The sequence below is a fragment of the Aedes albopictus genome, chromosome 1 (genome assembly GCF_035046485.1).
Source record: "Aedes albopictus strain Foshan chromosome 1, AalbF5, whole genome shotgun sequence".
NCBI classification, from domain to species: domain Eukaryota; kingdom Metazoa; phylum Arthropoda; class Insecta; order Diptera; family Culicidae; genus Aedes; species Aedes albopictus.
In genome coordinates, this window is record NC_085136.1 from 235,815,357 (window position 1) to 235,842,920 (window position 27,564).

The 27,564-nt window shown below is 42.4% G+C and overlaps 1 protein-coding gene and 1 long non-coding RNA gene across 4 annotated transcripts in view; one reads left to right on the forward strand and one right to left on the reverse strand.

The window, feature by feature from the left end:
• The window catches only part of LOC134285528 (uncharacterized), a 374,077-nt gene that overhangs the window by 284,388 nt on the left and 62,125 nt on the right, over nt 1-27,564 (forward strand). The gene's annotated exons all lie outside the window — the stretch shown is intronic.
• The window catches only part of LOC109399837 (transcriptional activator cubitus interruptus), a 409,162-nt gene continuing 391,541 nt past the window's right edge, over nt 9,944-27,564 (reverse strand). For all 3 annotated transcript variants that reach the window (XM_029873839.2, XM_029873840.2, XM_029873842.2), the window contains exons 3-7: nt 14,677-15,152; nt 13,962-14,618; nt 13,731-13,895; nt 13,231-13,668; nt 9,944-13,167 (exon numbers count right to left, since the gene is read on the reverse strand). In XM_029873839.2, coding sequence (XP_029729699.2) covers nt 10,924-13,167; nt 13,231-13,668; nt 13,731-13,895; nt 13,962-14,618; nt 14,677-15,152 — 3,980 coding nt within the window. In that variant the 3' untranslated portion in view covers nt 9,944-10,923. The remainder of the gene's footprint in view (nt 13,168-13,230; nt 13,669-13,730; nt 13,896-13,961; nt 14,619-14,676; nt 15,153-27,564) is intronic.

Here is a 27,564-nt window from a genome sequence, read left to right on the forward strand (position 1 = left end):
TGCACCAGAAATGCTTTGGAAATGAAAATAGTTGTGCTAAAAAATGCATGGTACCTCTCCCTTTTACACCCTTTCTCCATTTGAAGGGAGCCAAAAATACGTGTTTTCCGTATTTTTGGCAATCGCTTCATTTTTTTTTTTCTCAAATTTAATCATTTTGCTGATTATTTACAGTTTCTACTAATCCTCGCTAAGGAATGTATCACAAACTCTGGTAAAATTTTCATCCCAAAACTATTTTAAGGTCTCCAAAACACTCCGAAGTTTGTATCGCAAATCCAGTACTTATACTAAAACAAATTTCATACACGAACACGATGATGATCGTGGAACATAGTCTACGGTACTCAGTAAGCCTCAAAGTACTTGCTAGAAACTTGGGTGATCTATGTCATCCAAACTACTCTAGAATTGGTTGTTTATGATCTATAGGATCTACCATGACTTCGCTAATCACCAATGATTCTTCAGAGCACCTCTTGCAGACAATCGAGAATTACTCATAGGCATCCTCTTAGAGATTCTTTAAAGGCTTTTCTGATGTTTTTTTTTTCGGAATTCTTTTATGCAGTTTATTCTATTTTTTTTTTCTGAACTTAATTCTGGAGTTGCTCCAAAAGTTCGTCATGATAACAACCTTCAAGAAGTGCTTTCCAGAGTTTCTTTTGAACTTTTTTCTGGCATTTCTTCTCCAGATCCTTCTGATTTTTTTCGGGGATTCTCGGGATTCCTCCAGATATTTTAATGAGATTGCTCTGGAGGTTCCTTCTCAGTTTCCTCAAGAAGTGTTTTCTGGGATCTCTTCTGTGATTTCTCGTAAATTTCCTGCTGAGATTTACTGGAAATATTTCTGTTTTTTTTATTCAGGAATTTCTTGTGCGATTCTTGCATAAATTTTCTTTGGGATTCTTCCAGAAGGTGATTCCGAGATTTCTCAAGAAGAAACTTTTGCTGGAGTTTTCTATGTGATTTATTGAAAATGCTTTTGTGGTTCCTCCAAACATTTCTTCTGGGATTCTCTCAAATTCTCTGCTATGATTCTTGAGGATTTTCTTTAAAGTTTCTCCTGAGATGTGTCCTGATTTTGTTTTCTAGGATTCCACCAGAAATTCTTTCTAAGATCCGCCAAGGAGTTTTTTTTTCTGAGATTTCTTCTTTTTTCAGAGATCTATGCTAATTTTTTTCTGAGATTTATTAGGGTTCATCAAGACATTTTCTCTGAGATTCCTCAACGAGTTTTTTTCTACGATTTCTTGTGGACTTCTAGGATTACCCAGAGTTTTTTTTTCCACAAATTTCTTCTGAGATTCCTCAACATCAGGATAAGAACAGGCACATGCACAGAAGGAGGGGCTTTCGGTTTATAAGCCCTAACACCCGGGGTGACTCTGTGAATCCGAGGCACCACATTAAATAAAGCTTGAAACCGAGAAATTACTAAGTAATTGATTGTACTTAGTCCACTCTGACTGAACGGGTTTTAGAAAACCTTCAACCAACTACAGTTCACACTCAAGTTTCTACATAATTGATGAAAAAAATAATGCACAAGTAGGACAGCAGTTAACAGGAGTAGTGTATAATGTGAGCAGGAAGTTTGAAATTTGATGTTTCTGTTATTACACTGTTGATTACCATTTTCAATTTTTATGTTCAGTCAGAGTGGACCAAGTACAACAGTTCAATATCACATGAAGGAAAGTCAATCAATGGGCTATTTAGGAATCCTAAACTTGAACATTTAATAGTTAACAACATTTGAATGTATTTTCATAGTTCGGTACGTTTTTGAAATATTGTAGTTACACAGTTCATAATAATTTATTCAGAGGACTGGCATTTTTCAAAAATTCGTTCAGACAGAGTGAACCAAGTACACAATTCTTAAATACTCGGTAAAATCAATTTCTTCATGAAACGGGTTTTGGTACATTTCAATATGATGCCCAACAGCTGTTAAACAAACATATTTTTAAGTGGAACGATTTACGAAGAATGAAATAATTTCAACTATTTTTCTTAGAGACACATGGTCCACTCTGTCTGCACGCGAAATGCCACAATATGCTTCAACACGATGGTCTGTAAAATACAATATTGACCATAATAAAATGGAATTTCACGTGCTTTCTTGATCAACAATCATCAAAAAATGCGTTAGGGAGTCATACGATTCAGAAACGTATCACATTTTGATGATAAATTATTTTATTTATTGGATTTAAACCAATACACATTTTTCAACTCCCTTGACATCAAGCATATGGTCCACTTTGACTGCATACTATAATCGGGTTTTCCAGTTCAATCAAAAGAAAATTGTGCCATAACTCTAGTTAATTGTAACATTAAGAAAATTGGATGAATGTTCCAAGTAGCTTAAGTAATTCTTACTCAAATGCCCCAAAAATCTAATTTTCGTCAATTTTGTTACTTGGTCCCCTCTGACTTAACGCCGACCATTTGTGTCTCATGAGTATTTCAAATAACTCAAAGAAATTTAAATATGTGTGGGTAAAACTGCTATTATTAAAGTGATACAAGAGAACTGGAGCTGAATAGCACCGATCATGTTGTCTGTTCACACCTAACGTGAACGTAGTCATAATCTATTTTGACCCCCACGATTAATGATCTGAACCCACTGTACGACTCTATATCCACTGCATGATCATCCCATCGATTCAATGCAATACGGCGATCACGAATTATAATATCTGTTGGACTATAAATAGCATCATTGGCGAGATGGACCGTAACCGGTCTTAACCAGTCGCCTGACGACACCACAAACAAAAAAAATAGCATCATGTGGTGATCGTTGTCCAGAAATGCGAAACAATACTTTGCTAGTCCAGCATCTCTATTTCACAACAACAGTATCTATTGATTGCCCTTACCTATTTGCGATGATAGCCACTCAAACCGATCGTGTGCAGAACAATATAAGGTATGCGCACAGCAAAATCTGGCCAAAGAAAATCAAGCAGTAATAATTCATTTCAACTTGTTCCCAAACCAAAAGCAATTCATCGTAAAAAGCATTAATTTACTTTAAATCAACATCAAGACATTGCTGATTTGACTTGTTATATCCGTCATCTCGAGTTTTGAGCTTGAGTCCTTCCGTAAAGTTTTGCACAGTACCTTCGACCGCATGCCAAGAGATTTTTACCACCTTTGTGTCAAAATCAATCTTATATTTCGATGAAAGCTGTCGTTCTTGACATTTTTTGAAGGTTCCAATTCACGGTTACTAAATATTTTTCAATTGGGTTGAGTTTTGAAGTGCATGAGATTTTACGTTTTTTGGAAAAATGCAGTACAATGTCTACATAGTTTTCTGCATACAAACGCAAGCATTCTCCGCCAAAAACAGGGGACAAAAATCAATTCAAATCAATACACAATATCTAAGCTTTTGAATAAGGGGTGCCAGCCATTTTTCCCGACATTTCTCGTAGTGAAAAAGATGATTTGCTGTACATGTATTTCTAAAAGTTCGGTTTTTTCAAACCACAAATTCATATTGTTGACCAAACTATGTATTTCTTGCCAAACTTCGATTTTTTCTTACTCTTAAGTTGATCTGCAACCTTTCCAGGTTGTATTGTGCGTTTAGCACTAAATTGATTTCCGAAAAAACTTCATCGACTTCCGCTGCCTTTCCTATGCGTTAAACATAACGTCGGAAGTAGTGCGCTGTATAGAAAACCAGATTTACTGTACAGCGCACTACTTCCGACGTTATGTTTAACGCATAGGAAAGGCAGCGGAAGTCGATGAAGTTTTTTCGGAAATCAATTTAGTGCTAAACGCACAATAACGATGTATAGAACCGAATACTTGAAAGCTAACTTAGGTCTGCGGGGACGGTCGCTTCAATGTACATTGTCAGATTTTCAGCACGTTTGTGCAAAAACTTTTCGAGGACTTCTTGTTCCCTTGACTCTATTTTAAACACAATGTCAAAATATATCCCGAAGTAAATATTTTTCGAATCCTTACACAATAAGCTTTCATTTGCGCCAGAGATTGCCACGATTCGTTGAAAATAGAGAAATTTCTATCCAAAATGCGGTGGCTAGATTTTGCTGTGTGCATACCTTACGAGGCAGAGCACAGCCTCTGTGATCACCATCCCCTTCATTTCTCTATCCTGCTGTCTGATTATCATTTGGAGTAATAATAGGCAGCAGCTGATTTTGATAGTCAGTACTGTAGTTGACCGCCGACCAACGCAGTACGGTCCTGTAGCAAGTCAAGCTTGCTCCGCGCGCGCTCGCTTGCCCGTCCTTGCACCCTTCGCCCACAGACACGGGGAAGGTGAAGTGTAATATGACACATTATATTTTCCGTGCAGTTGAATCACGGAATTTTCGACTAGCGAAGTTGGATTTTTCTCCAAATCCGTGCGTCGGACCTAACTTCGGAAGTGATGCGTTGTATAACGGACCAGGTTTACTATACAGCGCACCACTTCCGAAGTTAGGTCCGATGCATGGATTTGGAGAAAAATCCAACTTCGCTGATCAAAAACTCCGATTTTCAACTAAATTGAGAATACCGTGACGTTACAACGTTTCGACGCCTTCTAAGAATGTATCATATGTGAATTAGTTCCATAATGATGATGCTGAACCTGGGCGTGTTAGTGGAATACCTAAGTAAGTAAAAAAAGAGAATTGAGTACTGTTCCTTTTAATTCCACTAAGAATTGGCATCCTTTGACGGATACATACAGGGGGTGGCCAAAATGTTTGGGATAGGCAACTTTTTTTCTCTCACAAAAAAATTCAACATGCTGTAACTTTTCATAGAGTGCATCAAAAATTCTCAAATTTGGACTGTTTGTCAACCTATTATATGTGCATCATTGGTACAAATTTGGACTCGATTGATTAATTTTTCGCGAAGAAGAAACCGTTCGGGTAAAACACTATTATTTAAACAACTAATTTTTGAACTGTCATATCTCGGAAACCAGTGAACCGAATTGAATGAATTTTTTAACGTTTATCAACAATATATTGATACTTAATACGACGTTATAAAATGTAATATTTTCACACGGCGAATTAAATTATACCGAGTTGAAATTTTTACCCATATAGGGGAAAATAAGTTGAATTTACAATACCACACAAAAATTACTTAATGTGGTCTTCCTTCAATCTAAATAGGCCCGAATATATCTGATTAGGGAGAACTTGAGAACAAAAGTGGAAAATCTTTGGATATCTACATTAAAGTTTATTGACATTGATGTAAAAAAATTACATTTTTTCGAGAAAAACCCAAAAAGTGTCAATCCATGATAACTTTTTTCAACGTTTCAAAAGTACCCATGTTTTATTAGTTTGTGATGCATTCTCATATTGTTAGTGTACGTTCAAAATTTCATTCAATTCGATTCACTCGTTTCCGAGATATGACAGCTCAAAAATGAGTTGTCTAAAAAATAGTGTTTTACCTGAACGGTTCTCACTTTGCGAAACATTATTCGATCGAGCCCAAATTTGTACCAATGATGCACATATAATAGGTTGACAAACAGTCAAAATTTGAGATTTTTTGATGCACTCAATCAAAAGTTATAGCATGTTGAACTTTTTTGTGAGAGAAAAAAAAGTTGCCTATCCCAAACATTTTGGACACCCCCTGTACTTTTCTCTAAATAAGTTTTGCTTCTAATAACTTTTCAAAACTTCGACTGTTGGCTCTGAAGATCACCAGGCTAATGATCTGTTGGATTCAAGCTCGTTGACCTCGAACCTTTGGCCATTGACCCGCTGAACATCCTTCTCATGATGGCCGCCCATTTCATAGACAGAGGTCTAACTCCTCCAATGGATTCTGGGTCCTTCCCCGGTTTGGGAATTGCTACAACCTTGATGGATTTGAGATTCTCCGGCACAATGCCTAATCTCCAGATATGGTTCATATCCAGAATAAAGGAATCTCTCACTTCAGCGCCTAATAGTTTCAAGGAACTATATGCGATCCCGTCTTGACCTGGGGCCGAATGAGAAGACTTTTTCAACAAAAATCTGATCCGAAAGTTGGTAGTCAACATGTAATAGTTGGGAAGATAAGAAGGTGTGGAAGCAATGTTAGTTTCATATGGGAAGTATTTGTTTAAAGAAAGCGTTGATTCTACTTAATCTTCGCCGACGTTTCGGTCCTTGGATGGGACCTTCTTCAGGACCTATTTTATTAAAATTCCATTTAAATTTTATAACTATACAATTTTGGGACTTCACAAATTACTTACTCGATTCCAATCAACTTTAGTCAAAAAATGAAAAATGTTTCGGTGTGTCAGTTTCGAGAGGGTTACAGCTGATTTTGGATGGTCTATTGTTATACAAGGGGTTGATACTTAGAGTGAATTAATCAAGATAGAGCTATTATTGTCTTACGCATATCTTTGGTGCTATTGCTATAGCTGGTTTTGTTGTTATTGCTATGGCTGGTTTGAGGGAGATCTCTAACAGGTTTTTGCAGTGTGTGTATAATATTGCTATATGATCTGTTTAGATTGTCTGTATCTGTGCGTCTATTGATGGTGGATTTGTTGCTATGACGCATTTCGAGAATCGGGAGTGCCGATCTCTTGAACGTGTGATGTACTATTCTTAAGTTTGTTAGGTCGAATCCGTGTTGGTGGTCGATGCAGTGCTCCACGAGAGCAGTACGGCCCTTGAGGTGTTGGATTTCTGGTTGATGGTATTGGTGTCCTTGTTGCAGTTAATCTTCTGAAGGCTGGTGGTTGTCATTCCCACGTAACAGGAACGGCAGTTTTGGCAGGATATTTCGAACACGGATCTTTGGGGTTGGGGTATAGCTACTGGTTGGTGTTTCGTGGTGTGACTCTGATCGATGGGATTTTGTTTTGCAAGGTTTTGCTGATCATAGATGAAAGAATGTGTACATACGGAAGCGTTCGGCATTGGATCGGCTCCATATCTGTTATGTGAAGATGAAGCTGGAACAGGTTGTCGAGGCGGAGGTTGACGATGCAGCAATCTATTTATCAGCGGCTTTGGGTAGTTGTTTTGCTGTAGCCGTTGTAGTATGAGCTGATTTTGTTCGTGTTTTGTTTTGGCTTTGTTAGACCATATGTATCCAAGATTCGCACCAAACCACCCCCACATGATATGCGCGAGACATTGATAGCTCTATCTTGAATAATCTCACTCCAAGTATCAACCCCTTGTATAACAATAGACCATCCAACCAGCTGTAACCCTCTCGAAACTGACACACCGAAACAAGATTTTCATTTTTTGACCAAAGTTGATTAGAATCGAGTACATAATTTGTGAAGTCCCAAAATTGTATAGTTATAAAATTTAAATGGAATTTTATTAAAATAGGTCCTGAAGATGAACCGATCCAAGGACCGAAACGTTGGCGAAGATTAGGTAGAATCAACGCTTTCATTAAAGACTGCACAGCCGCAAAAACAAACTTTCGTGTTTGTTTAAAAGAACTGCTGCGCCATTTAGAATCACCCCTCGTCGCATTTTGTACTGGGTGGAGCTGTCAAACAGTTACCCAGCTGTCAAAAGGTGATTTAAAAAAATCTCTTTGAAATTGATTTTAGGTACCAAAAAAAAGTTCTAAAAATCTGAAAAAAATCATAGTGGCTCAGAAAAAGGTGCTCTTTCGTATAAAATCAAAAAATCGATACATTTTTCTTAATTTAAAAACCCAATTACAATCAGACAGCTCCTCATAAAGACGAGCATGTTGTTTTTTTTTTGCCAATACTCGCATGTTCGTGATGTTCTGCTTGTACTCATCGATGTTCGATAGCACTTTCCCGAGAGACAAACTTGTTGATACAGAGACCACCCTCATCGTCACAAAATTTCCTTCTTAGCTTAGTGTTCCATGCGCACTTCCACTGTAATCAGGTGAGAGCTTCCTCTGCCAATGACTATTTTGCATGTGTGCATGGCTGCAGCCGGCTGGCATGAATATACTCTTCTATGCCCAAGGAAGTCGAGGAAATTTCCTTTACGAAAAAATCCTGAACCGACCCGGAATCGGACCCGTCACCTGTCATGTTGAAAATCCACGCCCTTACAACTGAAAGTGATATTCCTCCTGGAATTTCTTCTCGGATTTTTTAGGGTTTCCCCTGGAATTTCTCCACAATTTCATTCTAAGATTCCTTTAGAAGTTCTTTCTGAAATTTCTGCTGGAGCTCCTACTGGGATTTCTCCAGGATTTTTTTTTTTGAATTATTCCAGTGGTTGTGGAGTGGACCTGGTGTGATGATTAGAACACACGCCTAGGACCTGAGATTGAATCCGACTCCCGACAAACTAATAAAATGTAGGGTTTTCCTTCGGAAGGGCCTTAACGCCGTGGGTCCCAAGATGAGCTAGTACCGAGCTAATGAAGATAAAAAATACTCCAGTAGTTTCCTCCAGATTTTTTTTTAAGAATTAGTTCTGGAATCCCACCAGAATCTTCTTTTGATATTTCCCCAGAAGGTCCTTCTGAGAATCTTAAAGTAGCTCTTTATTGGTTATTCACTTCCACCAATGATTTTTCAAGGCACCTTTTGCAGACAATCGAGAATCACTCATAGGAATCCTCTAGAGATTCTTTAAAGGCCCTTCTGATGCTTTTTTTCGGAATTCTTTCAAGAAGCTCATCAGGTATTTCTCTTGGGATTCCTACAGCAGTTCCATGAAAGATTCCTCAAGGAATGCCTGGAGATATTTCAGGAATTCCTTCTCAAATCTCTCCTAAAATTTCCTCTTGCTGTTTTTTCAAAAAAAAAAAATCAGAGATTACTCGAGGATTTTTTTCCAAGATTTTTCCTGGACTTTCTATAGGCATTCGTCATGCAGTTTATTCTGATTTTTTTTTGTTTTTCAGAAGTTCATTCCGGGATTGCTCCAAAAGTTCGTCGTGATAACCTTCAAGAAGTGCTCTCCGGAGTTTCTTTTAAACTTTTTTTCTGGCATTTCTTCTCGAGATCCTTCTGATTTTTTTTCGGAGATTCTCGGGAATCCTCCAGATATTTTAATGAGATTGCTGTGGAAGTTCCTTCTCAGTTTCCTCAAGAAGACCTCAAGTAATCTCGTAAATTTCGTGCTGGGATTTACCCTGGAAATATTTCTGATTTTTTTATTCGGGAATTTCTTGTGCGGTTCTTGCATAAATTTTCTTTGGGATTCTTCCAGAAGGTCCTTCCGGGATTCCTCAAGAAGAAACTTCTGCTGGAGTTTTTTTATGTGATTTGTTGAATATGCTTTTGTAATTCCTCCAAACATGGGATTCACTCGAACTTTCTTCTGCTATAATTCTTGGAGATTTTCTTAAAGTTTTTCCTGAGATGTGTCCTGATTTTTATGACATTTATTTTGAAATTCTCCAAGAAGTTTTTTCTGAGATTCCTCAACAATTTTTTTTCTGAGATTTCTTGTGGACTTCTAGGATTTTCCAGAATTTCATTTTCCACAAATTTCACATGCGCAAAAGGAGGGGTTTTCGGATTAAAAGCCCTTACACGACTACACTACACTACACTAGCTCTACGGTTAGAGATCAAAAGGCTTTCGAAACATAGAAGAAATAGTGAGCAACATTGTTTTATTAGGACATAACCAATTCTTTATTCATCTTATGTTGTCTTGAATCTCTCTTAACTTCACTACTGATCGAGACAGATCTATACAAGTATAATAGCACTTTAGGGTCGAGTGGAAAAGAAAATAAACGAATGAACAAATTTCTTTACAGTACAAAATAATTTCACTTCTGTCTCCATACTCACTAAATTCTACGAGTTCGATAACTTATTTCCACTTATTCAATCAAGGATTCATTCGAAGTTTCCTTCATCATTATCAATCATACGCACTTGCTTAAAAGTAATGTCACATCGAGTTTGAATTGTTTTCCATAACGAAAATATTCATTTCGTACATTAGTTTTTGAAATATATTTCATCTAGTTATATGTATAATTACAGTCACCTACCGTCTTTATTAAGTAAATGACACACTTATTTGCATTAAGTGTTTTACTATCTTATCATCTGAAATAAAACCCTCAAAAAATGTATAAACACAAAGAAAAACTACAGGAAATCTATCGTCTTTGTTCTCATCGTTGTCTCAAAACTCTGAATCTTACATGGCTAGGAAATGCGCACATTATCGAACGGATTTATTTATAATACGAATAATTTTCTACACATGCACACTGAGTGAAATCGTTATGTTCATTCCACGCTTTTTTTTTGTTAAAAAATTCTAAAATATATACGGCTTGCGATCACTGAGAAGAAACTTTCACTTATAACCAAAACACTTAAAGCTAACCTAGGCTGAGTAATTAAAAAGAAAAACAAAAACCTATTTTTCGAATCCGTGTAAGGTCGTTTTGCGTTTTTTTTTTGTATAATAATCACGCACTAGCATTACAGACCGCATTCAGTATTACATGTTGGGGTTGCACATTAAACATTACATACTCGATAACAGAGAGCATTACACTTGTTGAGTGCAGTATTAAATTTAAGTCAAAATTTACGTGAATAAGGCCGATGCAAGTTTCATTTTTCTTGTAGAAACAAATAAAAATAATAAAATTTAGCAGTTTGATTTTCAGAAAAAGCCAGCTTTTGTATCCCTTCAATACAAATTTTCAAAAGTTTTGAAGGACGCATGGGGTGGGTTAACGTAAATCATATTTAATTTATTGTTATCAACATGGAAAAATACACTAGGAAAACTATCGATGCTAATGATAGTTAGGTACTGCACAGAAAACAACTTAATTCGACCTTACACGGTTCAAAACAGAAAAAAAAAATAGTTTGCCTCAATCAATGAGAGCCTGTGGAAGAACGAAACAGAATTTATCTAATTGTCGAAGTCGCTTCGGAAACACTTCTCACTGAATCATCTGCAGGTAGCGATCCTCCTTCAAGTACGAGTTGAGCGAGGTGTCCATGTCGTTGATCACCAGGTTGGAGGAGGGGGAGGGCACCACCGGCACTGGGGGAACCGTGGTGGGGTTCGTGGTTCCGGTGGCCGCTGCACCCGTCGTCGGGTGGGTACTGCTGCTGACCATGTCCGCCGCGGACTCGACCCAGTTCTGACAGTTCTGGACGTACTCGAGCGTACGCTGGTAGGTGTCCGAACCCATGGTGCCGGACGCCGCCGCCGCCGCGGGCGCTGCTGGTGGAGCGACGGTTGGGATTGGAGCCGGAGGGGCTGCTGGTGACTCACCGAATCCAGTCGGTGTCGAGGGGAGAGGAGGGGTTTGTAAGCTACTTTCCATGGGTTTCGGAGCGGGCTGTGGTTGGGATGGTGGGGTCGACGGGGAAGGATTGGCAGGATTAGTTACGACCGGAGGTGACAGCTGCGATTGACTGATGTCTCCGCACTGGATTTCTACGTCCACTTGATTCGAAGGCTGTTGGGGCTGGACAGGTTGCTGGGTTTGCTGACAGGGTGGGAAGTTGTTGGGGGTGTTGTAGCTGAATGGATTTTTGTACTGTTGAGGGGGGTTGGAAGTGGGCGCAGAGGATCCGGAAGGTTGGTTGATGTGGAGGGAACCTTGCATCATCATGGCCAGGCAACAGTGGTGGGCACTCTGGTCCGTTCGATGGAAGTAACCGATCAGATTCGAGCAGGCTATTTGTCGAAGTGGCGGTGGTTGATTCTGGGAGAAGTTGTTGTTGAAGTTCTGACTGTTGAAATTCTGAACCTGGCACTGGACGGGAGGAGTCGGTCGTTGAGGTTGTGGTTGCGGTTGAGGACCGTAGTTGGAAGGGGTAAGAGGACCGGCACTCTCAAAAGGCATCATCGGTGACATCATCTGGGTTTGAGGAGTCTGCGGGGACATCACGTTGCTCATCATGCTGCAATCGTCGTTGCTGTACTGGGACTGAGGGCTCATCAGGACTTTATTCAGTGTCGATTGCGGTTGACTGAAGCTAGCCGTTGAGGGGGGTTGGGGTCGCGAGGACATTCCTCCCGAGTAACCCGAAGGGGAATTTTCGTTTGGATTCCAGGCGCAAGTATCCGCTGGAGCAGTTGCCGAATTTGGCGTAGACATTCCTTGTTGAACAGTCACCTTGCTCTCTTGATCGGCTACCTGGTTCAAGTACTGTAGCATCTCATCTGGAATGACCAGCTTGTTTTCGACCATTTCATCTTCTTCAACTTCGTCCAGAACCACTTCCTGATTTGGGTGAAGCTTGTTGGCAGCAGGTGAAGAAATCTTCGCTGAAGGGGCATTGGAAGCTCCGGAGGTGACCGTACTGCTCTTGGGGACCGTTGAGCTAGGCCGTCCACCCATTCCCGATGCTGCTCCATAATGACCAGCGTGCGGATTTCCAGTGACCGGTTCAGACATCCTTCTATCCATATGACCTAGCATTTGCTGCTGGTGGTAGTAACTGCCTCCGCTCATGTTATTCGGTATCGAATGTCGTGAGCTTCCGGCTGCCGGATGACCATGGTTATGACCCATCGAGCTCTGAGTGTTGAATCGCTGTAGATGCGTCGAGATCAAATGCGAGGACGGAGGCGGTGGTAAGCTTTGACCGCCGGTAGTGGCAGTAGACATGGAACTTGACCGCCGGGAGCTTCCCGGTGAGATGGGGTCGTAGAAGGACGAGTTGTAGTAACTGCTGGGACGCATCGTGGAGATGGAACTCTGCTGTGAAGCTTGACTGCTTCGACGGCTGATGTCCGCTGACCGCATGCTGTAGTAGGAGCTGCTGGTCGTACTATTGTTGCTGTCCCGGCGCAATTGACCCGGGTTGAGGTACGCGTTGGTCATCATCGTATTGGTACAGGACGGACCTGATCCTGGAGGTCTCAAATTACCCAGGTCCGTTAGGCAGTTTTTGTTGGAGATCGGCGATGGTTGCGGTGGAGGAGTTGTTCCAGGTTCCACCTTGAGATCGGTGATTCTTCGATTCAGCTCACCAAGACTAAGGTTTCGGTTGTGCGCGTTCATCTCGGGGATGTTGGACAGCGGATTGCTCATCAGAGATCCCTTGATGTTGATGCGACTCTTGAAACGATTCCTCGGATTACTACTACGGGTTCCAGCTGTAGCAGTGGCTGCCGTGGGTCCACCCATATCCACCATTTCCCGTAGGACGTACGGCAAGTCGGCAACCTGTTTAGAAAAATCTTCATCAGTAAGTGAGCTCTCACTTACCCCAACCCCAATTGCACTCACCTCAAGATCTTCATCCACATAAGGCCAGGCAGGATCGTCGATAGCTCCAAGACTACCCAGTTGCATGCTGCTTCCGTCGTAGTCGTCGACCAGCCCAGCCGTCATTGCCGAAATCGACATCGGGCTGTTGATCGGTGGTTGTCCCGGCGAGTGGACGTCCGATTCCGACTTGATGCTAGGACTGCTCATGCTGGTCGTCTTACCGCTCTGCATGTCCTCACTTCTCGGGCTACCATCGAACATGTGGTTGGAGCCTTCTCCGTCATCTCCTCCATCTCCGCCATGGCCACTTCCACCGTGTCCATGGTGGTGCCCATTGCCCTTGTGCTTCTTGTTGGCGTAGAAATCAGCCCCGTGGACCGTTTTGACGTGCTTCCTGAGAGAGCTCGGATCGGTGTAACGCTTGGTACATCCTGGAGCTTTGCAGACGTACGGTTTCTGGAAATGGTTTTGAATAAACGTTAAAAGTTCCGAAAGTTCCCTAGATAAGCAACACTTACCTCATTGCTATGAGTTCGGTTCTGGTGCTTCGCCCTATCGGAAGCATTGCTGAACGCTTTACTGCAGCCCGGGTACTCGCACGTATACGGCTTCTCACCCGTATGCGACCTCAGATGAGTTTTCAGATTTTCCAAACGAGAGTACGCCTTGCAACAACCCTCAAACTGTAAATGTACAAAAGAGTGTCTTCAATATCCGAAGTCGTGGAACCGACCTCACTGTCAACTTACCGTACACTTGTGGGGCTTCTCGCCGGTGTGCCGCCTCATGTGCACCACCAGCATGTACTGGGCCTTAAACGGTTTCTCTTCCCGGGAGCAGTCTTCCCATCGACACACGAACGACTTCTTGTTCGCGTGGATGTGATCGTTGTTGATGTGCTTGACCAGCTCGTCCTGGGTGTTGAACTCCAGCGAGCAGTCCCGCCAGTGGCAGTTAGTCTCGATGAAATCTCCCGGTTCGTCCTTGGGATCCGTTGAGTCTACCTTGGAACCACCGAGTCCGCAGCCTCCGTCCATCATGTTGTGCATCGGGCTTAGGTTCAAGCCAGAGTGGGCACCACCTCCGGAAGGTCCGGTCCCATTCATGTGGTGATGGTGGCGACTGCTGTGGAGGTGGTGCGTCGTAGATGTCGCTCCCGCTGAAATGCTGTTGGTTCCGTTGGTCATGCCTTGGGTTGATGTAGGACTCAGTTGATGGTTGGAGGTAATCATAGGTGAGCCATGCGGAGGGCTTCCCTTGTGCAGTGGGACGTTCGCAGAGGAAGGTTCCCGCTTGATACGAGACTTCTTCTGCTGGGCATTACTGGCACTATCCGCCTCGACGCGAGTCACCTGATTCGTCGAACTGGGTTGCTCTGGCTTCTTGCTTGACAGGTCGGCGATTTGCTGAAATTGTGTTCAAATTAGGGATTGTCCTCAAGATGCTTCGGTTTCCGAATCTTACCTGTGGTTTGGTTAACGAATGCCCTGGGTGCAGTGGATGGTGGGGAGGCAGTGAGAACATGCTGGCCGTCGGAGGATGATGGCCGGGCAGTGAGTGCAGGAATCCGCTACTTCTCAGCAAGTGCTGCAAGTGCGGAGGCATTCCACCGTGAACGCCGAGTGCCGGCGCAAGGGCACTCGCCGACAGGTGTCCGTACGAACCACTGGCACTGCTACTACGCGAAGCATTCACCAGCGAGGCCAACGAGTTCGGCGAGTAACGGATCATCGAGCTGATGTCGAACGAGTCCGAGTATGGCGACGTGGAGAGAGCTCGTTTCCGACTGACGCTGGCCCGTATGCTGCCGGGCCGAGGCGAGTTGAGCCGACTGGCGGCATCGATGCTGAAGTGGAAGTCCGCACTGGCCAGGGAGCTCGCCGGATGCAGGTCGGCTATGGCGTTCCTAGCGTTGAGGTACTCCGAGGTGAGACCAAGACCTGGAAACGGTAGAATGAGTCGCAGGTTAGTGCTAGATTTCTAACGGTAACATAGGAGGATTATGGGCTTCAGCTGTTTATTCTTTTGGCATCCACATTATGCTACACAGCAACTTGACGTAACAGACGTCATTTTCGATGTTTCGGATGGCTTTCTCAGTCTTTAAGTCGAGAACGAATTGTTTTCTACTCTTCCGACGTTTCGGCCGAATGGTTTTGGCCTTTCTCAAGGGTCGTAGTGTCTATCGTCTCTCGTGTAGATAGTTACCTAACCATTTATGTTTGGCCTGCCTTTTCATTACCTGTTGTTTTTTAAAAGGTTTTTTTTATATGTTTAGTTTTGATTGGACTTCACAGCACTAGTAACGATCGACTAACACCAATTAATTCGTAATTTTTTTCTTTTATTGCTAAGAATTTCATTAGTGCGAAACAGATACAGAAGGAGAGTACGCCTATCCGTTCTACAAATAACAACCCTATGAACTAACAGTAACTAACAGTTACTTTCAATACCCATAAGCATGCTCCAAGCAATATAATCCATCTGACCCTTCAAATGTTAATACAAGATTGGAACCTTACAAATTTCGTTTGGTATAAAAAACTGCAGTTGACATAACTCGAACTTATATAGTATTCGTTTTAGAGAACGCGGTGAAGATTCGAATAGAATATTAAAAAAAATAACAAACTTAAAATAGTCAACATTATTTCATGAATAATTCAAACGCTACCATAACGGAAGTCCTATTTACATATTAATCAACTGCAAACAGATCAAACTTTGAGGAAATCTATTTCGATTCTGCGTACAAAACTGCCGTTTTTATTCCATTGATACCGCTGGAAAATACGATCGCTACCTACTGCAAGCCGCAAAACGTGCGTATGTACTATTGAATGTCAAATTGTATAACCCCGAATAAAATTCACACATCTTGTCTGTCTGGGGCTCATTTTTCTACGAATTGTCTTTGTCTCATTGCAATAATGGTTAACTAACAGTGGCGCGAACAATTTGCGACATTGATCGCATATTTTCGACAGTCGATCGCCATAGCGCGATAACCTTCGGTGGAATTGATAAACGGCTGCCAATTTGGTCGCACCTTGTTCGGATTACAGTGCCATAGGGTAAAACTGTTCCGATTCTGCTATGTAATTTCTGGGAGTTGACGTTTTCGTTGATTTCGAGATTCCTCTTATCTTCACGTTTGAATAATCTTACTACCTGTGATTGATGGGCTGATCGATGTGGTCCCTCGGCACGGTAACCCAACCGGATAGATTCTAACGATCGAATGGGTGTGAATGCAAATCACACGGGGCGTAACACGGACGCATCACCGCACCTGTTTTCGAGCGCGGTCGTGCCGTTTTTGGAGGTGAGAAAATCGTAAAAAACACATTACCCGCCGGAGACAAATTGCACATACCTGATTAGGCATTGGGCAGATTAAGGAGTTGCTGCTGCTGGCCAAATAAAACATGTGCTAGTAATTGGCGCTGGAGGTTATTCAGCGACGCGACAGTGGAAGACTGAATCATGGATTATTCGCGCTCAAATCCGTGGCAAACTTGGAGTTCGATTCGTGGGAAGTGGTCACAAACATGACGATGGCAACGCTGCAGATACTGTACATTGTCAACTATAGAGTTATACAAGTACAGTTTCCCTGATGATCCGATATACACCCAGTAGATTCATTCATTTATTTATTTAGTTCATCATCAAATTCATGATATGTAACAGTGAATCAACAATTTGCCGCCATACTCGATTTGCAGCTGCAGATCTCCATCGTCGCACAGTGGCGGGCCTCCATACAAAGGTCGGACAAAACCTCAAATGTTAACCGAAATGGCTAAAATTCATAGGTTATGATGATTTCAGTGCTCTAAACCTATTTCTGATATGGAACTATTCATATATTTTGATTTTACTATATTAGGGTGGTTCAAAATTTTGAAATCTGCTGATTATGGGAGGCATGTAAAAAGTTATCGATAATAAGCTAACACGATGCGTTTTTTGAACGTAGATTTTGATCAACCTTTCTATTTGAGGGTTCCTATATCATGTATTGGCATTGAAATTACCTATAATTGTGTATTTTTTGCTGTTAGGGTGGTCCAAAATGTATAAAATCATATAACTCATTAGAAAACTTCGATTATCTATGTTTGCTGTCAATGGATCAATTCAGATACACACAATGTTGGCTGAAAAGACGTGGTCTATTCTCAGGGACCCTCTCTAGACCACGTGAAGTTTTATGGTGGGTACACGGAGGTAAATTAACGATTTAAAATGGGTTCAGATAGTGTCATATAGTGAACTGCATTAAATTTGAACTGCTTTTCATAAATCTCGTTTCAACGACTTCATATATGCTCGTCCGAGTTTAAGTTTTACATGTGTTCAGTGTATTCCTTCCATATTTTATAGATGACTACTGCTATAAACTGTAACGATGTGCGTATAGAAAAGAAGCGCGTAGGTGTCGACGAATTTGTGTCACTATATATTGAAATTACGATAGAAGTTCTTGAAGAGATTGCTTCTAAGCTTTTTGAGGAATTGTAACTAGAGGAGAGGAATCAAAAAACGATCAGTTTAAGAAAACCAATGAGCAATGCGGCACCAACATTTCAAAAGGGCGTAACTGCATTTTGAAATAAACCCCTCTTTCACATCTGTAGATCGTATTTCAATGCCGCCATGCAAATCACCGCCAGTATAGGAAAGAAGAGCAATTTCTCTGTCTAGTAATGTTTGTGAATTTCGTGGGAAACTTAAAATATGACCCACAGATGTGAAAGAGTGGTTTGTTTCAAAATGCAGTTACGCCCTTTTGAAATGTTGGCGCCGAATGGTTTGTAGTTATTGTTACATTTTTTTCACGATTGTTTTTCGTCTTCATTTTTAAAGATAAAAGAGTTAGTTATATTTGGTGGTCTTTAATAATGCGGGATGTAGGTAGCGTCTAAGTGAATAAAGGCTTAATCATTCTTAGTCATCACTCCCCTTCTCTCCAGCTGACTCTTTTTAACTGGAGCACGCACCTTCTTGTGTTTTTCTGTCAAAAAAAAATAAATAAATAAAATAAAATAAATTTTAAAAAAATGTTAGAGCTGTGGCCTTCTAGTTTTTAAACACCCCCTCCCCCTCCCCTTATGACCATTTGACTTAGTGAAGGTTTCTTACTAGAATGAGGTTTACATTAAATTGTTAGTATTCTGATGTCAATTTGAATTATGTTAAGAATAAATATAAACTTCAAACAATATCACTTCCTCCACAACTATGCGGCTCCATATTGTGCCATAATAGAAAAAAAATCGCGCTTAGCGCAAAAATGCGCAAACAGTGACCTATATAGCCAAAAACTAGACAAAATTGTACGTCCGATCCGGGATACGGCGTTGTTTTCTGATGTTTCCTAAACAAGTACTGGATCTCTTTAATACGAAGCTATTCTCCAAAATTTCATAAAAGACAATATTTTTGCATGTTGTAAAAACATAATAATTTTGTGATTGGATTTCAAACAAACCCCGAAATGGCATGGTCATTCATACCCAAAACACCAATAATATTGTCACATTATCCAAATCTTCCTAAGTTTTACAACTAGGTCATGAAGAATGCTCATAAAATAAAGACAATAATCCCTGGTAAAGTACCACACAAAACCTCAACTTTGAAAAAATCTACAAGACTCAATTTATGACCAAATGACTTGAAAATTTGGGGTTTTCTTAGTTGAAGTATCTATATTGGAAGAAAAATATTAGATAAATAAAATATTGAAGTCGATTTTTGAGGTTTTGTCCGGCTTCCGGCCACTGTGCGTCGGTCACGCATAACGCTCGCCAGATCACACCCATCGTGCTCACTGCTCTCCACGCCTCCTTGTACCAACCGGATGGTTAGCAAACTCTAACTTTGCAGGGTTGTTGTCTTTTTTTTTCCTTTCAAACCATAGGGGGAAAATCTGCTCAACAAACACTCTACCAGGAAGGTTAGGGTAGTGTGGGGTTAAGGCCGTCTTCTTCAACAGTAGTAAAAGCCAGGACTACTCTCTTCTCGACCCACTAAAACACATTCCTATGGTCGCCAAACCCTTCGTCTCTCCGGAACCACCAAGAAGGCATTGTTTCAGAGAGGGGCTAGTGTACATCGCACCCTAAAGGTTAGCTGCGTAGCCTGCAGCAACGAACACCGATGACTCGCTTTGGAGAGTCCATCACGGTAGCATGCTGGCGCTTAGCCAGTTTTCCCAGTGGTCCTCACCACTCCCTTTGCCCTCGGAAGGCGGGCAGGGTCAACCCCGCCCGCGCCCAACTGCTTAGCAGACATCAAGAACTGATGCTCACGTGCAACCCGATCTGAGCTTCCCGCAAAGGAAGGGTTGTTGTCTGGCATTCTTGAAACATGCCCTGCTCACTGTATCCGTCCAGATTTAGCCACTATCAGGATGTCGGGTTCACCGTAGAGTGCAGAAGATCGTCCTTAGCACACGTCGCTCGAAAACTCCGAGTGCTTGCAGGTCCATGTCTCGACCTTTGCTGCTTCACGTTTCAGGCGGGTATACAGTTCTGCCATCGTTCCAAATGTTCTAACAATAATATACAGGGGATGGCCAAAATGTTTGGGATAGGCAACTTTTTTTCTCCCACAAAAAAATTCAACATGCTGTAACTTTTCATAGAGCGCATCAAAAAATCTCAAATTTTGACTGTTTGTCACCCTATTATATGTGCATCATTGGTAAAAATTTGGGCTCGATTGATTAATTTTTCGCGAAGTTAGAACCGTTCGGATGAAACACTATTTTTTAGACAACTAGTTTTTGAACTGTCATATCTCGGAAACCAGTGAACCAAATTGAATGAATTTTTTAACGTTTATCAACAATATATTGATACTTAATACGACATTATAAAATGTAATATTTTTTCACGACGAATTAAGTTATATCGGGTTGAAATTTTTACCCATATAGAGGAAAATAAGTCAAATTTACAATACCACACAAAAATTATTAAATGTGTTCTTCCTTCAACCTAAATAGGCTCTAATATATCTGATTAGAGATAATTTGAGAACAGAAGTGGAAAATCTTTGGATATCAACACGAAAATTTATTGACATTGATGTAAAAAAAATACATTTTTTCGAGAAAAATCCAAAAAGTGTCAATCCATGATAACTTTGTTCAACGTTTAAAAAGTACCTATGTTTAAATAGTTTGTGAAGCATTTACATATTGTTAGTGTACGTTCAAAATTTCATTCAATTCGATTCACTGGTTTCCGAGAGATGATAGCTCAAAAATGAGTTGCCTAAAAAATAGTGTTTTACCCGAACGGTTCTAACTTTGCGAAATATTAATCAATCAAGCCCAAATTTGTACCAATGATGCACATATAGTGGGTTGACAAACAGTCAAAATTTGAGATTTTTTGATGCACTCTATGAAAAGTTATAGCATGTTGAACTTTTTTGTGAGAGAAAAAAAAGTTGCCTATCCCAAACATTTTGGCCATCCCCTGTATATGTTATTCACAAAACAGACAAATTGGCCGGATTTCGTGAAGATTGTAGCACGGCTGTTGAGTCTGGCTCATCGCATAACAGCTTCCAAGACGATGTTGAAGAGTAAGCAGGAAAGTCCATCATCTTATCGCAATCTCCTTCGAGATTCGAATGAATTGGATACTTCACCCGAAATCCTTACGCTGTTTTGCACACCGTCCATCGTTGCTCGTATCAGTCTGGTAAGCTTCCTGGGAAAGCTGTTCTCGTCCATGATTTTCCATAGCTCTGTGCGGTCGATACTGTCATATGCCGCCTTGGAGTCCATGAACAGGTAGTGCGTTGGGGCCTGGTATTTACGGCATTTCAGGAGGATTTGCGTTCGGTGAAGATCTGGTCCGTTGTTGACCGGCCGTCGATGTAACCGGCTTGGTAACTTCCCACGAACTCATTTACTTTAGGTGAAGGACGACGGAAGATAATCTGACGCAGCACTTTGTAAGCGGACTTTAAATGATTATCGCTCTGAAGTTCTCACATTCCAAATGGTCACTTTTCTTGTGAATGGGGCACATTACCCCTTCCTTCCACTCCTCCGGTAGCTGTTCGGTTTCCCAGATCCTGATTATCAGCCGGTGCAGACAGGTGGCCAACTTTTCTGGGCCTTTCTTGATGAATTCAGCTGCGATACCATCCATACCAATTACCAGCTGCTTTGTTGGTTTTGAGCTGATGAATGCCATCCTTAACTTCCCTCAGCGTGGGAGTTGGTTCATTTCCGTTCATCGCTACATTGGCGTCGTCGTCGTTTCCATGGTCATGGCTGCCATGGTCTCCCGTGCCTACGTACTCCACGCCGTTCAGGTGCTGATCGAAGTGCTGCATCCACCTTTCGATCACCTCACGGCCGTCCGTCAAGAGGCCACCGTCCTTATCCCTGCACATTTCGGCTCGCGGCACGAAGCCGTTGCGGGATGCGTTGAGTTTCTGGTAAAACTTCCGTGTTTCTTGGGAACGGCACAGCAGTTCCATTTCTTCGCACTCCGCTTCTTCCAGGCGGCGCTTATTCTCCCGAAAGAGGCGGGTCTGCTGTTTTCGCTGCTCTTTGTAACGTTCGACATTCTGTCGGGTCCCGGTCCCCTGCTGCAGCATTACCGCCCGCGCTGCGTGCTTCCAGCAGTCCTTTAGAGGGGCCTCATCGAGCTCGCCCTTGTCTGGCAACGCGGCCTCGAGATTCTGCACGTATGCTGAGGCGACATCCGGTTGTATTAGCCGCTCTAGGTTGTACCGTGGCGGTCACCGATACCGTACATTGTTAATGACGGAGAGTTTTGGGCGCAGTTTGACCATCACCAGATAGTGGTCGGAGTCGATGTTGACGCCACGATGGGTCCTGACGTCGATAATGTCGGAGAAGTACCGTCCATCAATCAGAACGTGGTCGATTTGTGATTCCGTTTGTTGTGGTGATCTCCAGGTGTAACGATACGGGAGGCTGTGCTGGAAGAAGGTGCTACGAATGGCCATGTTCTTGGAGGCGGCGAAGTCGATGAGGCGTAAGCCGTTTTCGTTTGTCTGCTGGTGGGCGCTGAACTTTCCAATCTTCAGTCTGAATTCCTCCTCCTGGTCTACCTGAGCGTTTAAATCTCCCATGATGATCTTGACGTCGTTGCTTCGGCAGCGATCGTAATCGCGTTTGAGCTACGCGTAAAATGCAGCCCTGTCATCATCAGTGCTTCCGGAGTGTGGGCTGTGCACGTTTGTTATGCTGAAGTTGATGAATCGGCCCTTGATCCACAACCTACACGTTCTTTCGTCGATCAGCCACCTACCGATCACGCGCATCTGCATATCACCCATAACGATGAAAGCTGTTCTCAGCTCGCGTGTGTTGCCGCAGCTCTGGTAGATGATATGATTACCTCTAAAAAGCGCTACAATGCCGAACCCGCGATTCTTCAGTATATCGGCGAGTATGCGGGTGCTCCCAATGAAGTTGAGAGATCGGCAGTTCCACGTACCGAGTTTCCAATCGCAAGTCCTTTTTGTTCGCTGGGATCGTTGCCGTTGGTCTCGGTGCAAATTAACTGGCAAGTTGTAACTTTGAATAAACCTACGCGTGTTGGAATTCGGTCTAGTGAACTGCATAATGACGCCGTGTGGTACGAGATACGCTGGCCCAAAACCAGAGGACGCGAATTCTGAGCGGTGGATTCCATGGGGGTCTCCAGTTACCCTAGTGGTTAAGGCTATGGATCGCCAATCCGGAGACGGCGGGTTCGATTCCCGTTCCGGTCGGGAAAATTTTCTCGACACCCTGGGCATAGTGTATCATTGTACTTGCCTCACAATATTCATGCAATGGCAGGCAAAAAAAGCCCTTCAATTAATAACTGTGGAAGTGCTCTAGGAACACTAAGTTGAAGGGAGGCAGGCCAAGTCCTTGTGGGGACGTAGAGCCACAATGAAGAAGAAGAATCTCGAAGGAGCCGTTAAGAAAGCTGAAGTGAAAAGAAGCGATTTGGACCGAGCCTCGTGGAGAAGGATGCCTCCATTTCGCGATGTAGATTCAACGGAGCGAATTGTGACCCATCAAGTATCCAAATATGTATTGACCAGTAATTGATAGCAAGTGAAGCTTCTTTTGATGTAAATGGCATAGTATTGATCACCAACTCTAGCAAAACGTACATGGTTGCTGGTGAAGTCAGAAGCAATCTTAGTTGGATTGAAAACTGTAAAATATATATCAAGATAAACTCGAAACTTTTGAAGAACTAGTTTACCCGTAACGCTTGTGACATGTGCCAACACGATGTGGATCCTCTTGAATCCGTCAGCCGTGTAAAATTGCGCCAAGCTATAACTCGTCCTGGTCCTGGTTGAATCGCAATAAAAATACGCGTGCTGTCACGTATAAATTGCAGTCATGTAAAACGTAAAACCTTGATTAATTCATTCCAGCAGAGCAGCGCGCCAAACAGTCAGTCAGTCCATCGTCGCTATCCGTTCGGTCATCAGCCGAAAACGATCCAGACGAAGAGCCGGCCCGGCCGGCAGTAACGTACGGAGCATAAATTTAATTTACGAGTTTATGAGTGCGTTTATAATGCGATTTGGTCAATCTCTGATGACGGACGATGGCGCGGTGCGGTGCGGTGTCGTACAGGGAGCAGCAGCTCGAACGCGTACGTGACTTACTGCTTGTCGGATGGGTGCGCTCGTTGATTTTTTTTTCTCTCATTTGACACATGTTTGCATCGGCCAGGGTACTTAACCGCGGCGGGTGCCAATAAAAATCGCGAGAGGTGCTTCCGTGTGAGCTCGTGCTCATAACGATGACGATGCTGGTAACAAATGAGGTGACATCTATATTTCACGTGCAGCAGTGGTCGCGGTGCGCAGTTCGGTCGGATTAGGTGCGGGGATGCATCGCCTCCCTCTTTGCCATAAATAATCGCGATGACACGCGCGTTCGACCTGGAACGACACCGATGAATTACGGTGCAAGCGTGCGACGAGGGAGCCGCGTGAAAATTTGCACCGAAATTTGAGGTGAGAATGAAGCTGTTTGGTTGTTCTTGCGCGGTCGAGTAGTTTCAGAGCTAGAATCTAAAATGGAACGCGATGCACTTCAAAATTATTTTGCATCGAATCTAAGCAGAAAGCAGAATCCATTATTAGATGCGGCCATATAAAGCTGAATTCGCGAGAGCAAAGCGAGGAGATAGCTATGATCTATCCAGTGTAATACGAAATAGTCTAACAAGTTTCGTCGGGAAACCATGGGCTGCCATTCTCTATTGAATAGGTGGAATTATTTTTTGCCAGTAAGCGAGTATGACTCTGTGCTGGTCATACTACCTGTCACTACAGCTCGTAAATGGATGGACACTATCACCAATTATTGTACAAAACTTGGTTCCTGGCATGGAACAGTTCCAGCATTGTGAACTATTGATATTGCTTTTTGCACTGAAAATTCTCGTTGCTTCGTTAAGTATTGTCCGCATTCTCCGTATTCTTCTATCGAAGGCTTACGCGATACAGTAAATCGTTAAAATTTACACTAACACAGCAAGAAATCTGTAAACAATAATTAATACACATGCAATTGCAGCGAAATGCTCTATTTGCATGACAGCAATCCACTCCCACAACTAACGGATGACAGGCGTCGAATATCAGGAAATCAGAATTGCCAACTGTCCGGCGATTACAATAACTAGCTACAGAAGTCCAATGTCGTGACTGTTCGTGTGACTAACATCTAGTTATCCACGCCCTTACAGCGTCAGTAGCGGTACTAGAAGTGTCAAGCAAATTTTGTTTACCAAAACAAAAGACACTTGAAAACAATCAATTATTACAATAAAAGTTGTTAATTTAATAAAATGGGAAAAGTGACTACAGCGCCGTTGGAGTTCTAGTGTATTTCTATTGTCCGGCGACTGCAGTCATGTCGTTTTGTTGCCGAATCTGGCGTTGGATCTTCGGCGCGGAAACCCAAAGGTGGGAATAAAATTTTAAGGTTTGCGTGCAATACTTTTAGAACATTGATGAGTTAGAAGTACAACTGTATGTTTGGCAATGTTGCAGATTGTTCGAATTTCCATGTTAAAATATTTATGAAAAAAGATTCAGCTTAGTTTTTTTCCCCTGACACTGACGCCTCTAATGCATCGAGAATTCAGTTGACTAGTCATCAACCCGTTCCCAGACTATTCAGAGCGCTGCAATGGAGAGTTCTAACGCTTCAAACGTGACGAAACTATTAATAGCCATACGAGCATGGGACGCGTCCCTCAATCCACTACAAGTCCAGCGTAGCACCTATCGCATCGCCTTCTAATTCATTCTGTTTCTACATCCCATTCAGGTTGCTTTGTTATTGTTTTTGAATTCCTGTCATATGCATTCGCGCGCCCCTCGCTTTTGGCTGCTTGTGGTCCCCGGCATTCCGGCCAGGCACGGTCCGGCATGACTCCGGGTTTGGGAATGGGTTTTATTAGTTTTCAAAACAATATTTGTTAAACCGAGTCGAGCGGTCGTCCATTTCTCACACCCGCACGTACTCTCCATTGAGTTTTATACGTCCGACGGAAGTTGTCTTCATCGACGTCGCTCACTCGCTCAATGCGGCCGCCTTTCCCTCGCGGCTTCTCAGTCCGCCGGCGTTATTTATAACTCTTCTCCAATGCGTCCTGACCCGCGTAGACACATACAGGACAGTACAGATCGAATAAGTGCAGAGCATTCAATTGGAATGCCTTGAACTTCTATTAGCTGTTTCAATCAATCTCGCTCTCTGGGAGCCTGACAATAGTCATTTGACAGTTGATGGATTAGATCTACATGGAGAAACTCAAGTACCCAAATTTGAGTATATTTAAACTCACTTTTGAGTTCTTTTTTGTCTTCTCTCTCATCCACTCTCTTTGTCGTTGTCAGAGAGCGAAGAGCAAAACAACTCAACTTTGACAGTTCAGTGCGGGAAGCCAAAATTGAGTAAACAGCATTGAACTCAAATTTGAGTATTTTGAACTAGCAGTTGGATGAAAAAAAACTTAGCCGGTAGGTACTTCCCCACACGGGATCAAATGTAAAAAAACCCACTTCAACATCGCTTCCACGAACTCAAAAATGGGTTCCCGCACGCAACCCCGAAGTTGGGTGAAATGAACTTATATTTGGGTACTTTGTTTTCTCCGTGTATAAACAGCCAAATTGACCAACCGTCAAATGATACAACTGTTCAGCTCCCTGTCGGAAATCGTCTTCGATAATCGAACTCCTGACATCTGTCAAACGATACAGATGCAATGGCGTTGCACTTATCGCACGCATACTGTACGCACCGTCGTAATGTGGCCCATTTGCTTGCGGTACGAGCCGTGCGTTTCGGAATAGGTAGTTGCTGCTGTTGTCATCCCGAAGCAAACATTGTATTTAGGTATAATATGACTATGTAGTGGTACGAAGAAAGGGGGGGCACTCGGGGATTGGGCGGACCGCGCAGGTTAATGGAATAACATATTTAGCGCTCCTCGCTCGATTCCCTCCAGTACGGGACCAGATTCAAGAAGGCTCGCGTGTATAGGGAATTGCCTTTTTTACGAGCTTTTCCTGCTGCTGTGAAAGCATAACATTCTGATGATGATCTAGAATAATTGACGATCACACAGAGCTGAAGGGGTAAGACACTGCTGGCTGCTGTAGTCAAACAAATTTATTGTTTATTTACGAGCGTTTCACTTCGAAGCTTGACTTCAAGCAGAAACGTGAGCGCGGGTGGTGGCAGAGAGAGAGGTCGGAAATGTCAAACGATTGCCGATGAATATTGTAGACTGTCAAAAGTCTATGCTTGATTAGGTGTTGGCGTGCCGTGGTGGCGGCAGTACCGCATGGTGATTTAATTGCTTTTGTTGTGTTTGTTTGTTTGGGGCTTGTGGCCTGCTTTGACAGGTTTACGGTGCGACGTAAATCACAAGGGAGTTTCAGTTTAAAGGCGGTGGTGACTTTATTGGTTTTGATACGATTAGAATTTGTATGATAGAAATAAAACATTTTTGGAATTTTAAAAAATTCAATAGATTTTGAAGTGTTTAACAGTGTCCAGAATTGTGAGATATTTAAGCTACACTCTCACAAGGAATCAATGATATAGTTGTTTGGAACTTATAGGCATCTTCAGTGTGTGATTGCTGGTGATTGCTTATTTTTAGACAAGAATGACGCTTGCTACGTCAGAATAGAGGTGAAAGTGGTGACAAATATGTTTACTATCTCTCTTTCCAGCACATTCCGAATAATAGGGAACTGCACTGTTTTGATTTTGTATGGGATTTTGACGTTTCGTGGCCTTGT